Source organism: Myotis daubentonii, chromosome 14 (assembly GCF_963259705.1).
Source record: "Myotis daubentonii chromosome 14, mMyoDau2.1, whole genome shotgun sequence".
In the NCBI taxonomy this organism is placed as follows: Eukaryota; Metazoa; Chordata; class Mammalia; order Chiroptera; family Vespertilionidae; genus Myotis; species Myotis daubentonii.
The window spans coordinates 22,133,432-22,149,547 of NC_081853.1; the positions used below are offsets into that span (position 1 = coordinate 22,133,432).

The 16,116-nt window shown below is 51.3% G+C and overlaps 1 protein-coding gene across 1 annotated transcript in view; it reads left to right on the forward strand.

The window, feature by feature from the left end:
- Nucleotides 1-13,986, forward strand: part of LMCD1 (LIM and cysteine rich domains 1) — a 62,036-nt gene extending 48,050 nt beyond the window's left edge. The window contains exons 5-6 of the mRNA XM_059663409.1: nt 11,907-12,122; nt 13,325-13,986. Of these exons, the coding sequence (XP_059519392.1) occupies nt 11,907-12,122; nt 13,325-13,483 (375 nt within the window). The 3' untranslated portion in view covers nt 13,484-13,986. The remainder of the gene's footprint in view (nt 1-11,906; nt 12,123-13,324) is intronic.
- The last annotated feature ends 2,130 nt before the right edge of the window (nt 13,987-16,116 follow it).

The following is a 16,116-nucleotide window of genomic DNA, read 5'->3' on the forward strand; positions in this document are numbered from 1 at the left end:
AAAATAAAGTAGGGACTCCAAAGGAAGCCACCTGTGGCTGGCCTGGGCATTGTCCTTCCTTCCCCCACCTCCAGTCTTAATGCAATAACCAATTATGTGATTGATTATGTCACCAGCACTAGAGGCTGAGGTCTTGTCTTGTTCTTGTTCATCTCTGTCGCTGCAGCCGTGCCTTTGATAGACATAGCAGGTGCTCAGTAAATATGTGACCCATGGATGGGTGAACAAATGCATGAATGAATGAATGAATGAATGTTCATACTAAGTTGAGCCTGGAAAGATGGGGACAATCAGGATGGCCATGTTGCCTAGGGGGAGCAGGAGATCGAGGTCACGTTTATAAGCACCTGGTTCGAGCCTAATGCGATGCTCACTCTCTCAGGGTCTTTGTTTAATCTGAACAGTGGCCTGGTGGGGTGAATTTCACCAACGCCACTTACTGGTGAGGAGTCAGAGATTCAGAGAGGAGAGGTAATTTTTCCAAGGCCCCCCAGCTGCTAGGTAGAAAAACATGGATCTGAAAGTCTTTCTGGAGATATGAAACCCTGCTTGTCGTCTGTTCCGGGAAGAAAGGAGGCTGCTGCTCTTCTTTAACTCCCTCTTTATCTCCTTGAAGCCAGTGAGCAAATCCTGTCAAGGTAGCCAGATAGCCCGCCAGGCCATAGACGGTGTATGGACAGCAACGCCAGGTTTAGTGTGGACATGGCTGCACTCCCTGAGCGGTTCCGCCTTACCCCGGCGGGTGGCCGCATTAGGTAGACCTGGGGGCTGGCCATCCTGGGTGCTGTGCCCTTGTTTCTCATAACAGGGCAGTGTGGGCAGGTACCCAAGGCAAGAATCAGGTGCAAGGTCTGATTTCTGCTCCCCTGATGAGGGCAATGAACTTGACTCGAAGTGGTCAGGGCATTCAGTTTATCCTGGGGGTGAGGAGGAAATTGTAGGACTTGGTCTGATACCCCAAATCCAGAGTTTTACGGAGAAAATGGAGGTCAGAGGGCAGGCACGTGAAACTATTATCCTAGAACTGTATTGGTAACATATCGCCGCGTATCATCCTAATAGTGGTCATTATTACTGCTGCTAATAGCGACAGTTTGGTGGGCGTTGCTGGGAGGCAAGGGAGGGAGTGCTGAGCTCTGCCGTGTCTGAAACTCCCACACCCAGGGGCCCGAGGAAAGACCATGGGGTTCAAACCAAATGACAGACCCCAGTCCATCCTTCCTGCTTCCAAAGGCCAATTCCTCAGAGAGCGAATGCAAGGGTCGGGTGGCCATGTAAGCTTGGGAGGCCTCAGAGTGAGTAAAAACGAAGGGCTTTTCTAGGCTAAAGCAGTGGTTCTCAAACTAAAATCGCTAGACGCTTGTTCACATTCGGAGGACTGGGTGCCACCAGCGCTCCCTGCTTAGGAGGTACAGGCGGGGCCTGAGCATCTGCCTGTGTCACGAGCCCTCGGGGTGATGCCGACACTGGCCTGGGGGCCACACTTGGAAAACCACTGCTCACGAGTGTTACCAATGACCTTACACATCACCTCAGCGGAAGTGGCATCAGCAGTGGGTCTGTGGTGAGGGCCCAGGAGATGATAACCAGGCATTTCCTGGGTTTATGTGGCCTCCTGGCTTAGGGCGTCCAACTTGGAGAAGGCTACACATCAGTCTCACGTTTTCTGAGTTGCCATGGGGAGTTCTGGAAACACAGGCATGGCATTTAACACCCTGTTTACACCCGACCCCGACCCCTGTGTCCTTGACCACAGGACACTCAGCAATCAGGGGCCACCAACCAGCTCCCACTTTGCTAGTGCTGTGCCCCCGCCGGCACTGGGGGCCAGTTCTCCTGGGAGCTCACCTGGCTCCATTCTGGTGCAGCTCAGCCTGTCACAGTCATGACCTTCCTCAGGGACCTTGGGCAGGGCTCAGGCTCTAGTGAGCAAGGTCAGCTGCCGAGCCCCCTCCACCAGTGTCCTCAGAGGAAAGGCTCATCCAGACCAGAGGAGCCTCGCCGCCAAAGCCTTTCCCAGCTCGCCCCTGTGGGATTCCCACCCTCGGGCTGAGTTCTGAGTGAAGCCAGGTAACGGAGGGCCAGCCTCAAGGGCCGGCCAGGCTGTGGGGACAGTGCCATCTGAGCCCGACCCATCCTATCGGCCAGAGCTGCCCAGTCATTCGGATCTGAGCAGAGTTCGCAAATCTGCACCCCCAGCTTTCAACCCCCAGGCCTTCGGGCGACCTAAAATCAGCCGTGGCACATCTGAGATGACCCAAGGGCTGTGGCCGCCCACGCGGACCGCAGAGCAGTGCTCTAAATGTGTTACTATGAGACTGAGGTTAGGAGAGGCAGACACCACAGGTGAGGTCTTGAGAAATCCCTCCTCATGGGGACACACCACGGCAGAAATATCCCAGACACGAACTCACCCCCTTGGCCCGTCCAAATCATGCCCTTTCAATCAGTGAGGCCAATTAAAAACCCCAAAATGTTTAGCCTCCCTCTTGCCCTCATTGGCCCACTATGTGCTTGTGGAGGGGTGGGAACTCTTTACTGCACAGCAGGCCCATTCATCTCTTTGAACCCCCCCCAACAGCCAACTAGAGATGTTACAGCCATTTCACAGATGTGGAGCCTGAGTCACAGAGAGCTTAACCGACTTACTGATGAGAGATGTGGCTGGGACTGCATCAGACCAGTGGATTGTGAGAACTCCTGGGTGGGGCCCAGCTGTGTGGGTACACCAAGGCAAGGGGGGTGTATTTCGGTTTCCGGGGGTGGACAGCAGTGTTTGGAGTAACTCACAGCCCAGCCCAGTGGATACTTTGGGGACCTCTTGTCTGGGTGCCAAGAACAAGGGAAGGACTTGCCTGCCCCACCCCAGTCCCATCCACCATGGGTCTTGGGGCTTAAAGGGGTTCTGTGGCCAGGGAGCTGCCAACTCCAGCAACCGAGACCCTGTCACACCAGAATAGCGTGCCCCAGACTCCCTTTCCAGGCCCCCCACTGCTCCCCACCTCTCCCACCTGGAAGGAGGCTATGGGTGTCTGTGCACCCTGCGGACAGTGACCTTCCTGCTCTGGTTGTTACCATCTCCACCAAACCGTTTCCCTGCATTGAGGGAGCTTACTGGATATTCTCTCAGAAATGGGATCTACAGATTTCCTGGGCATGGTCCTTTTGCCCAGGCATTTCCGCCCTTCCCTACACCCCACACTTGTAACTGAAGAAGGGGGAAAGGAAGCCAGAACATAACATTTACTGCAACCTCCACCCTTTAGTGTTTCTTATTCTGCCCCCAGCCTCGCCCACATCTCCCTTTATCAGGCCAAGCCAGCCAAAAGAGTGACTCAGAGGAGGGGAGTAGGTTGAGAGAAGGGAAGACCTTCCTGGAAGTTGTAAGGATTTGTTAGTTTGGTCCAACGTGTAGCCTGGCCCCCACCCTCCTCTTCCCACAAGAATGCAGAGGAAGGACTGGTGTGGGCCCCGCCCTCCACAGAGGTCTGCCGCTCAGATGGAGACTCAGCAGCTGGCAGCTCAGCCCGACTCCAGCCCCAACAAGGGACATATTTGTGGGCAAGGGACTTCCAAATCTCTGTCCAAGCAGATGTTTGGCTCGTGGGCTTGGCACGCTGGCTTGCCTGCCAGCCCCTCTCTGGGAATATGAAACCACTGCCCGCCCCCCACCTTGTGCCCATCCGAGCTGGAGGACAGGAGGGTCCCGGGCCCAGAGAAGCAGCCCCGAAAAATCACCATGGTTACCAGGCTCCTCAACATCTGCCTTCCTCCTCCCTGTGGTGGAAATATTTTAATAACAGTAAAGGAGTTATTTTTTCACAGAAAATTCCCTTGATCCCACTTTTTATTCTTGTAAATACTTTTCCATGTTGCCACATAGGCCTCACAAGCATTTCTCTTCTGAAGTGGACCACATAAGATTCCATTGACTGAAAGAGGGATTGGCAAACTTTTTCTGTTAAAGGAAGAGAGTGAATATTTTAGACTCTGCAGCCACACGGTCTCAGGCACAGCTACTCGCCTGTCTTTGTAAAACTAATGCAGCCACAGACAGTGTCAAAACTGATGAGGATGGTTGTGTTCCAATAAAACTTTATTTGTAGACACAGGGAGTGGGCTAGATTTGACCCATGGAGGTAGTCTGCTGACCCCAGAACTAGAAGAACCATAAAAAAAGTAGTTTTTTTAATGAATGACTTTGGCTTTATCTGATTTTATTTTGCAATTATAGGTTAGTAGAAAATGGGGATGCTGATGATGATGTCATCAACCACCTAGGTTGTGCCAGGCACTGAGCCAGGATGTACATAGTTATTTTATTTAATCCTAAGAATTATCCTACAAGATATATGACCCCGCCTCCCTTTTTTGAAGACTAACATATTAAGAGAAGTTCTTAGCCAAGTTAAACAGTGTTTTCAAACTCCAGGTCACAACCTATCAGTGGATAGTAAATCAATTTAGTAAATCATAACCAGAATTTTTTTAAAAATTACTTTGAAAAAAATAAAACACAGAAGTGCTTCGGGGGTGGTAACTATTTTTCTGGGAACCTTTTGTCTCAGGGTGTGATGCGCACATGTGTGTACTACCTCGGGTAATACCATGCATTTCCTGCTCTGGATCACAGACCAAAAGAAACACGAGAAAACACAGTTAGGAAACTGTCTAGTGAGCTCGCTGGGGAGCGGTTAAATCAGACTGGAACGCGGGCCTGCCTCATCCCACGCCCAACACAAACTCCAAAGACCAGGCACTACGGCTGCCGGAGCCCCGTGATGACCTCGTGGAAGGTTCTCCCTGCTGGGCAGCCCCTTTGGCAGACGGTCCGTCGTTGCCCACACACTAATGAGCAAAGCTGGATTCGAGAACGCCCAGGCCCATGGTCTCCTTACAAGAGAAGCATTGTGAGCCTTCCTGGTTCCCTCTTCCCCTCCACCAGACACCAGCCAGGGAGACTCGGTTAGAAGTGCCTCCATCAACACACAGGAGGGCTTCTGGGATAGAAACTGCTTTCCTGGGGACCTTCTGTCTCCAGGGGGTGTGTGCACATGTGGAATGTGCCCCATATTCAACCACCTGCCCCAAGGACGCGGGAGGCCACGGGGGGCCAACCACAGTGACCTCACATGTAAAGCATTTCCCACGAGCAGGGCCTGCCACCTGCTTCAGAGGAGGAAAGCGAGGCTCCGTGAGGTGGGTGGCTTGTCTGAGGCTGAGCAGTGACAAAGCCATGGTAGAGGCCTTAGTCCAGAGGCCGTGGTCCTAAGCATGGCACCCAGCCGGCCTGTCCTGCCCAGGCAAGAGCCTCAAGACGGTGATAGTTACGGGGAACAGAATGCAACAGGGTAAAGATGCCAGAAATGACCAGGAGCCAGGAAAGAGAAGGGAAGGGAATCGAAGAGAAGGGAAGAAAAAGGAGAGAGGAGAGGAGAGGAGACGAGAGGAGGGGAGGGGAGAAGAGGGGAGGGGAGAAGAGGGGAGGGGAGAAGAGAAGAGAAAAATAAACACTGACTGGGATACGTAAGGCCGCAAAGCAAAGATGGTGCACAATCACCATAAGAGGAAATGAGGAGACGCTGTTTATAAGTGAATTGGGGAGCATTTGTATTGGAAAGGACCCAGGCCGAGTGCAAGGCCTTGTGCTAATATTTACTGTATTGTACTGGTGCGGCTTCACAAGGCACTCCGGGTTCGGGCTGGGTAGGCCTTTGGATAAGAGCCATCCAGAGGAGCCAGCGGGATGGAACAGGACTCTGGCAACCCTGACGGAGAGATTACCGCCGGTTTAGAGGGCTCTCTGTATCTGCTGATCCCTCTCTGAAGGCCAGCGAGGTTCGGTCCTTAGAGACAGTTCTTTGGCCGTTACTCTTGGCCACCGGCCTTAATCTGCTGTTGCCTAAAACTGTGTGTCTTGACCATGTCCATGACAGAAGTCTTCAAAATCCCTTGTGCCCACGCCTGACGGTCCCGTTACCTAAGGCTACGCATCAAACCTCCCCAGGATGCCGAGCAGGGGTGGGCAACCTCTGCCGGGGGCCATACAAAATGATCAACTTAAAAATTAGCTGCTATATTTGGTCAAACATTTAATGAACTCATCCCTACGGCCTTGGCAGGGCAGACCAAATGACGTTCCCCACCCTGGTGTAGAGGCTTAAAACAATAACCTCTGTTGGCGATGAGGGCAGGGCTCAGTGGGGAGAGCTTATCGCTGTCCTGTCCCCGCGGCATCAGCCAGAGCAGCTCACAGGCTGGGGCTGGACTCCTCTGACTCACACGTCTGGCCTTGGTGCTGGGAAGACGCGAGCAGCTGGGGCTGGGCCAGCCGTCGCTGCTGTGTGTCTTCTCCACTGGGTCGCCCCAGCCTGGAGGCCTCAGGACCGCTCCCGCCTGCGCTGGGCCAGGGTGTGTGCAGTGACAGGGGGAGCCCATGGAGGCTGTGTTGCCTTTTCTGACCTTCCTCGGGCATCTAAGAGATCCCTTCCATTGGACAGAAGCCAGCATTAAGGCGGGACCACATTCACAGGAAGGGGCTCAGACACCCCACTGGTTGGAGGAGGGCCCGAGAATCTGCAACATCATTTTCACACACTGAGGGACCCCAACCCTGCAGGGGTCTTAGTGGCTGAGGTGAATCTAAAATGCGCCTCAGCTTTCTCACAGCAGGTGATTTTACAGGTTACAAAGGCCCGAAGTACGGGACTTTCGAACTCTTTCAGTGGCATCCTCTTCGTTAAGAGGCTGGTCACCGGAGCAGGGGCAGGGCAGACCTTCATGGCACAGGGAAAAGGTCAGGTTTGTGCCGCCTGTGACAGGTTTGTGCCACACGTCGTCCCCCCGGGGGAACAGTCTGCAAACTGAGTGTATGGCAAACACTGGAAAGGGTCTCATGAGCAAGCTCTGATTTTTATTTTATTTTTTTTTAGAGAGAGAGAGAGGAATGGAGAGAGAGAGAGAGACAGAGAGACAGAGAGACAGAGACATCAATGTGAGATTGGAACATCGATTGGCTACCTCCTGCACCTCCCCCTTACTGAGGATCGAGCCTGAAACCCGGGCATGTGCCTTGACCAGGAATCAAACTGGCAACCCTTTGGTGCATAGGATGGTGCCCAACCCACTGAGCCCCCGTGACCAGGGCACAAACTCTGATTTTATATAGCAGGGAGTACGAGTAAGAACCAACTGATACGCTAATAAGTGCTCTTCTCTAAGCTTTCCAACACGGTCCCAGAGGACTCCTACTTGACCTCACTACCTCCTTCACAGGCAAAGCAGCCTAGGAGTGGCCACACCGGGCTTTCTTAAAAAGAGCCTAGAATGGAAGCACGCCCGGAATTCTAATTGGATTTCGCTGAACGCGAATCAAGTTGGTGATACCGTTTTTGCTGGGTTTATTTATAAGATCGTTCTGAAACACTCTCTGACAGTGGTTCTCCCGACCCCATCAGCATCCCCTGGGAACGGGCAAATTCCTATGCCCCATCCCAGACCGACCGAGTCAGACCCCCTGGGAGGGGGCCCTGCCGTCTGTGTGGACAAGCCCTCTGGGGGAGGCTGGGCAGGCTCCAGTCTGAGAGTCACTATCTAAGAGACGGTCGGGTTGGAGCGAGATCAGAGCAGGCCCACCAAGCCAGGCCCTGGTTGTAGCTGAGTCTGGGGTTGTCCCAGACAGTGAAACTCACACAACTCGGAAGGAATCCTGGGCCTCCTAAGCCAGCGCACACCCCGCCTTCAGCCTGTCTGTCACCGTGGGAAAGTGTTAACTCCTCTGAGCCTCGGCTTTCCCATCTGTGAGGGGGGCTGGGGCAGGGAGTCACAGGAGGTTTTAGCTAATGATTGTTGAACTCCCACCAAGTCCACTAACTGCGTTACCTCATTTCATCAGGCAACAACCCTATGGCGTTGTTAGTATTATTAGTAGTATCCTCATTTGACAGGTGGGGAAACTAAGGCACAGAGAAGCTGGGTAACTTGCCCAAGGTCACACCTCTCAGCCACCTCCCGCACTTTAAAGATTGTAAACCACGGCACCAAAGATTATCAAAGTAGACGTTTGTCCAGAGACAGCTGGGGCCGGGATTGTAGGACCCCAGCAGGCGAGGCATTCTGACTCTTGGAGGCCAGCCTGCCCCTGGTGGCCGGGGGACCAGCAAGGTGACCGTCAGGACAGTCGGCCCCAACATTCTTTGCGACGACAGGGAAAGAGGCACGGAAAACAGCTCAGAAGCGAGAAGGAGTAAATTGGTTCCTGACACGTGCTGACAGGGCTCATTAACCCAGACGTCTTACTTTCATAAAATGGCAGTGGCTCTGTTTACTGATAAGGGCTGGCTAATGTCAGCAACGCGGCCAGGAGCCAGGGGTGCCGGGAAACAGCGAGGGAAGAGGCCACCTCACAGAGGCCCTTGACAAAGGCCTTTCAGACAGCGGAGGAGCTGGGACCAAGCTCGGGAGCACGAATCCCTCCTCCTCCACGCTGCCGCCAGAATTCTCTCTCTGCAGTGCAAACCAGCACGGCATTCCTCGCCTCAAGAACCAGCAATGGCTCCCCATTACCTCCAGAGTGAATCCCAACCCATGACCTGGGTTCAGAGCCACCCATGATCACCTCCAAACTGCTCTTCTGCCCGCGTGTCACCCATTTCCTTCTCTGGGCCACGGGTGCCTGCTGATGCCCTAAGGCCAGCCAGGCTCACCTGTGTCCCTCTCCCTCCCCACTGAAGCATCATGGTGATACCCAACCTGGTGTCTTGGGACGACAGTAAGTCCCTCTGTGGGAGGAAAGGACTAGAAACTTCATTCCATGAAATTTAGAGAGCCAGACAGACAGACAACTCGCTTGGTACTCAGCAGCCCTTGCCAAATAGTTGACCCTTCCCAGCTACACTGAAGAGATGTTGAGAATAAACGAATGCTGACTCATCACTCACTTTTGGTTCAGACGTCTGATGGGTTCCTGGTGAGCTGGGAGCTGGGACTGGGTCGCGTGCAGCGGCACGGGGCTCCCACACCACTCATTCTTGTGGGCAGAACTGAAACCACAAACCCAGCCCATTCTCAGCACCATCGGCAGGCGTCGGACCAGTTAACATTCCTTCTCTGGATGTTCATCCCACAGCCAGGGCTGTGCTCAGGGACGGCACGTGGACACGCTGTCATTGGGTTTTCTTTCCCCACCTTCCACCGTGTTAATTTTTATTTCCCCTTCAGGCACAGGAGGATAGTAGGTATGTGATCCAAGTGTTTAAATTAAGAATACTAAGTGAGTAGGCTCTTCACACATGCCTACTCCTCTCTGTGTGGCAAAACAATAACTACTTCCATGGGAACTGACATGTAACTGCTGCTTAGTAACATAGGGTTCTCCTCCGAAGCCAGGTCAGCGAGTGTTTTGTGGAAAAGGCCAAGTTGCTAATATTTCAGGGGTTGTGGGCTAAGATCCAAATCAACGAAGTCATGTGGGCACTTTATGTAACAAGAGAGAAAACGAATTTCCACCATATTTTAAATATCTGTCATTCAAAATACAGTTGATCCTTCAACAACACAGGTTTCAACTGTTTGGGTCCCTTGCAGTTCAAACCCATGTTACTCCAGGGCCGACTGTATTTTCAGTCCACAGTTGGGAATCCAAACGTGCAGAGGGCCATTTTAAGTTCTATGCCGCTTTTCCACTGAATGGAGTGTAGGTGCCCTCCACCCCCATGTTTGAGGGTCAACTGTCTAACATTATAATTAAGCACACGCTTTTGTAATACAGGCTGTACTAGTCAGTGCAGGGTGTCATTACAGGGAACTGGGAATAGCACAGAGCAGGTGGCTTAAACAACAGGCATGCATTTCCTCACCGTCTGGCGGCTGGAAGTCCAAGGTGCAGGTGCCGGCAGGGCTGGTTTCTGGTGAGGCCTCTTCCTGGATTTCGGATGGCCACGTCCTCCGTGTCCTCTCGTGGCCTTTCCTCTGTGACATGCAGGAAGAGAGAGAGAAGTTGCTTGTCTCTGGTCTCTCCTCTTACAAGGACGCCAGTCCTGACTAGGGTCCCCCCTTTACAATCTAATTCAACCTTAGGTACCTCCTTAAAGGTCCTGTCTCCAAATACAGTCACCTTGTGGTTAGGGCCTCAACATGTGAATTCAACATGGAAATGTGGTGGAGACACAATTTAGTGCATAACACAGATATGCTTGTGAGAAGAACTGAATTTTTTTTTTGAGAAAACATTTCACTGAATTGGAGTTCAAACATAAAACCCATTCTTCTCTGGTGGGTCCTACAAGAACAGGCCATGGTCAGGTTTGGCCACAGCCACAGCTGTTGGCCACAGCAATGCCTGATCAACCCGTAGCGGAACCAACCTTAGCTTGAGACAAGTGTTCCAATCCCAGCTCTGTCTCCTGTCAGCTGTACTTACTGAGCAGTCGCTCAATCTCTCTGAACCTCAGTTTTGCCATATCTTGGGGGGAAATAATGACTTCCCTAAAAGGAAGAGAGCTCCAGCAGGGGAAACAATTCTCTGGGGTTCCTGTAAGAGGTATTAGTGATAATGCGAGTTCCTGAGCACCGTGCTGAACCCAGACCTGCCCTAAGGAAATGCTAGCCGCCATCACCACCATCGTTGTCATCATCATCATCAGAGTTCTGTGGAGCAGGAGATGACTCCCAAATGACTCACAGGATTGTATGGATTGAGTGTGTACTCTGGGTAGGATGTGATGAGGCTGGCAATTTACCTCTGTGGTTTTCCTCCCAATTTAATGATAACATCAGACAAATCCCTACTGCGCAGTGCTCCTCCAAACTGTCAGTCATCAAAAACAAGGAAAGTATGAGAAACTGGCACAGCCAAGAAGGAGACAGGACAACTACATACAATGTGGTGTCCCGGAGGGGGTCCTGGGACAGGAAAAGGACATTAGGTAAAAGCTAAGAATACCACAGACCAGGTAGCTTAGACAATAGAGATTTAAAGTTTGGACTTCAGTTAATAATCACATCTATATTATTCATTAATCATGGCAAATATACCAAATTAATGTAAGCCATTAATATGTGTCACAATTTTTCTTTAAATCTAAACCATCCTAAAATTTAAAGTATATGGCAAAATAATCATACATGGGCAAAAGTCCATTCCAAGTACAAGGTGGGCCAGTGGGTCTTCATGTAACAGGATGAAAGGCTGGCTGATATGCTTTCAAATTCCATAGTAACTGACTTTTGGGAAACTACCACTTGAATTTTAATGTGGAATCAAAGAAAACTATGTACAGTTTGCTGGGAAGGCGATTAAAATACCCCTCCCTTTTCCAGCTCCATATCAGTGTGCAGCCAGATTTTCTTCATGGAGTTTAAAGAAAACAGCATCATGCAAAACATGAAAAGGGGAGGCAGTGATCAGAACCCAGAGGCGCTTGTTGAGCGAGTCATTACAGGGATTTGCAAAACTGTAATGCAAGGCCACTCTTCTCACTACACTTTCTGTTTTGAAAAAACAGAATTATTTTTAATTACAAATGTTTATGTTAACATTCTGGCTTACTGTCTAATGGATTAATATATAATTATTTAATGTTTTCTCAGTTTTAATTTCTCTTATGGTAAATATCAATGGCTATCACTTTATGAACAGAAGTTTTTATACTCTTTTTAAGAGTGTAAAGCGTCCTGAGAACAAAAAGGTTGAGAGTCACTGTGCTAAATAAGTATTTTATTTGGTCCTCACACCAACCCCCTAAGTGGGCAATATGAACCCACTTTGCAGATGAGAAAACTGAGGAACGACAGTAACTTGCCTGAGGTCACCCAAGAAGGAAAGGGACTGGAGTTGAAGCTGGACCCTGTGTCCCTTTGCTCTCCTGACTGCTTTGTATCTTCGGGGTCCCCCCCCAACCCTCCAGGTCTGTGAGCTCTGCAAGGGAGTGGCACCCGCCGACAGCCCCGTGGTCTACTCGGACAGGGCCGGCTACGGCAAGCAGTGGCATCCCGCCTGCTTCGTGTGCACCAAGTGCTCCGAGCCGCTGGTGGACCTCATCTACTTCTGGAAGGACGGTGCGCCCTGGTGCGGCCGCCACTACTGCGAGAGCGTGCGGCCCCGCTGCTCCGGCTGCGATGAGGTGAGAGCCAGTGCGGCTGCGCGGCGTGGGGCACCCCTGCAATCGCGCGGGAGGACCCAGAGGCCAAGGAGTGTGTGGCTTCACTGGAGATGTGACCCGCAGAGAGGAAAACTGAGGCTCAGGCCGCACTCCATGCTCTCTGCCTGTTTCGCATCTGGAAAACGGGGCCAGTATTACTTTGCACCCCTAAGGTTGCTGGGATGGGTCAGACGCAGAGTGCCTGTCCAGCCTTGGCCTTGGCCCTTGGTAGGTGCTCAGAAGGACATGACAGGGGCTGTTAAGGGGAGGCACAGTCCCTGGCTCTGCATCTAGTACTTGTGTGGTTACCCAGCTCCTGGGCCTCAGTTTTCTCCCTTATAAAATGGGCAGGACAACAGTGTCCATGCCATGTTGCTATGAAGGTACATGAGATACTGAGTGAAAATGCTGGCATGGGCCTGGCTGAGTAACTAATACATGGGGGCTGCTGTTAGTCTTAGGATAAAGGAATATAGTGTGATATCACAATACAACGTTAATATCATATAATACAGTAGCTAGAGATGTTATGAGAGGGGTTCGACGCTCCACTATAGGTTAAGGCTAGAGGAACGCTAAGGTATATTAGTAATGACAATAATAACTACTGTCATCAGGCCTATGGTGACAGGAAACTCACTACCTTTATCGTTAGGTTGTCCTCACCGGGGTATTTAATATTATCTTAGAACAGCGGTTCTCAACCTGTGGGTTGCGACCCTTTGGCGGTCGAATGACCCTTTCACAGGGGTCGCCTAAGACCATCCTGCATATCAGATATTTACATTACTATTCATAACAGTAGAAACATTACAGTTATGAAGTAGCAACGAAAATAATTTTATGGTTGGGTCACAACATGAGGAACTGTATTTAAAGGGCCAGAGGTTGAGAACCACTGTCTTAGAGCGTAACTGGGGATTGCAATTGCCCCAAAGACTGTCCCAGAGACTAGCTAAGGAAAACCTGCTGATGGTGGAGGCCTTTTCTTTCCAACCAAGAACCTACGATGCAACCGTGACTTTCACCAGACACTGTACTCAGTGCCTCAGATTGGAGTCCGAGTTCTCCAGGGAGGCATGTCAAAGTCAAAACAAGGTCAAGGACAGGCTGAACCACCATCCTCCAACCTGCCCTCAACACACTGTCTCTACCAGGTTTGTCTCCTCTGTTCTCCTCCCCAGATAATATTCTCGGAGGACTACCAGCGCGTGGAAGACCTGGCCTGGCACCGGAAGCACTTCGTCTGTGAGGGCTGCGAGCAGCAGCTGAGCGGCCGCGCGTACATTGTCACCCAGGGTCAGCTTCTGTGCCCGACGTGCAGCAAGTCCCGGCGCTCCTGAAGGGCTGCCCGTCCACGGCCGGGACCCACAGGCGCCCACGGAGAAGGAAAGCCGGGTGTGGGGAGGCCATCCTCAGGGTCTGACGTGACAGCCAGCCAGCAACAAAACCCGCGATATTGTTTCCAGTGGGAATATATACGCACGTATATTCTAGGTTGGGTGGTGGTGGATCCTTGAGGGTCAATAGTTTCAGAGCTAGAAATGACCTGAGAAGTCTTAGGACGGAGTTTCTTTGTCTTTGTGGCTGTTGTGTCCCAGCTACTAACTAGAGACTCAGCTGGCATCCTGCAAGGGGCCTCCGGGGGGAGTTTCCCAGAATGCAGTTCTGAGTGATGGAACCGCGTAGCTGTAGAGAGCGCGTGCTTTGTGGTGAGCCTGGGAGCGCCTCCGGGAGCAGGCTGGGATCCCAACCACCGTTTGTTGCCTCCTTTCCAATGGAATTTGAATTTTAAATAAAAACTTTTTTGGCATGATAAACAGCAATAAACATTGTATGCAGTCCACACATGCCCTTATCTAATTATTGACACAGAGGCCGTGGTTTCGTGGCACCTGTTTAGCCCGTTCCCTGGATGCTGGTGCTGGCACAGGCATTGAAAGTGTCGGTGCGCCTCTTCGCCGGTGTGTCTCATCTGGCTCTTTGCAGATTGTAGGTCCTTGGGGCAGGATCCCCAGCCCCCGTTTCAGGTTTCCCCAGATCCCGGATGGAAATGTGTGTCGCAACAAGCAGCCTCCTGGGAATGATGAGCTGCTTAAAGAGAAGGGACCCGACTTCCTGCACTCAGAGCCCAGCAGGTAATGGGGGGCCCTGGGTGTATGACCAGGTAGAGTGTTGGGGAGCCGCCAAACACGGCCATGGGACACGGTGACTTGTGTGGACAGACCTTGCCAACTGAACACTGAATGACCAGATACTCTAGGTGCTGAGTGAGATTTTCTCTCTTTCTCTGGCCTCTCTGAGCATGTGCAGCTTCCAAGTTAATTTCTTTTCCACCATTTCTAAGAAAAGACATCTTTTTCTACTGCAGATACAAGGCACAAAAAAGGCATGAGTCCTAGAACTCCCAGTCCTGTCTCCAGACCTTCCTTCTTTCTTAAACTTCCCATCTGTTGCCAAGTCTCTTGAATTTTATCCCCCGGATTTCGCTCTCGCCATCTCTTATCTGCGGTCCCTCCTTCATGTGCTTTGCAAGTTTGGCCAAAGCTACGTCAATACCCTCCTGAGTTGGCTTTTGCTTCCATCTCCTCTGCAGCCATCGGTTTCCTGTCTTTTCACGTCTGACTCCTCAGAGAGAAGCTGTGAGTGCCGTCCTCCCTGCCCGCTCCCCTGGCGCCCCAGCGCCTCTCACATTAAGAACTACGTGTTCACCCTGACGTTTGAATCGTTCCAAAACTTGGCTGGTCTTTCTGGTCTTATGACATCGGAAACTCCCTTTGATCAAGCTCCCCCCACCATGCTTCTGCTAGCTCTGAGCTGGTTATGTGAACCAGTTCCTTCTGCTGAAATCCTGCCTGTCCTAGATGGTGCTTCTCAAGTAAAACCTGCTTCTCAGTCCCTTCCCAGAAACATCAATGAATACTCACTCATCTACTCACTCATTCATTCACTCCACGAATCTTCAGGGAGTACTACCACGTTCCAATTCCTATACTGGGTACAGAGGTATAACACTCTAAAAACAAACAAACAAAAACACTGGATTTTACAGTCTGCGGGGGAGATTCTGGGCAAATATCCCACAGTCAATGTGAAAATACATCTACTATTGATGCTGTAAAGGGGAGGTACATGTTGCTATAAAGTATATGAAAGATATTGGACCTACTCAAGGATGTCAGATGTGCTCTTAGGAAAGTGACTCTTAGAACTGATGTTTAAAGGGTGAGTACACCTGAGTAGGCAAAGAGGAAAGGGACAGTTAAAGATGGATATGAGGATGGCATGTGCAAAGGCCCTGGGGCTAAAGCGGCACCAGTTTATTCAATACCTATTACCTGCTCTTAGAGATACGGTGGTGAGCATGGCCCATGCTTGGGGCTGAAAGAAGACTGTCGGAGCAGGAGCACAGAGAGTGACAGGGGATTAGATCGGCACTGAGGCCTCAGACGTACTCCAGCTTTGTGGGTGACAGAAAAGGCTGGTCTCTGTTCTAGAAGCAATGGGGAGCCTTCAACGAGTTTTAAGCAGGGGTTGGTGACAGCTAGACAGAAAGATTACCAATTGCCCAATCTCTCCTCTGCTGAAACCCAGCATGATGCCTAGTGGATTTTGTCCACAAGCTGGTGGGTGGGAGTGATGACCCACAACAGACCCATGGACCCCACCCAGAGCATGCTCCTGACTTCCCGTGTCTCCTAATGACACCCCATCCTTGCATTCAGAACACCTGAATTCTCACTGACACCCCCACCCCTGATGGGTCACTTGGTACAGTCCTTTCTCTCCCACCATCTCTTTCCCTCCATCCCTGAGATCATATTTCACCTTGAACGTTTTCTGCCCAGCCTGGCAACAGTCTCCTAGTGCAGTGGTCGCCAACTGGTGTCTGCGGACCACTGGTGGTCCATGAGGTCTGAAAGGTTGGTGACCATGTCTAGTGGGTCTTCCCACCAAGAACTCACCCTCTGCACAC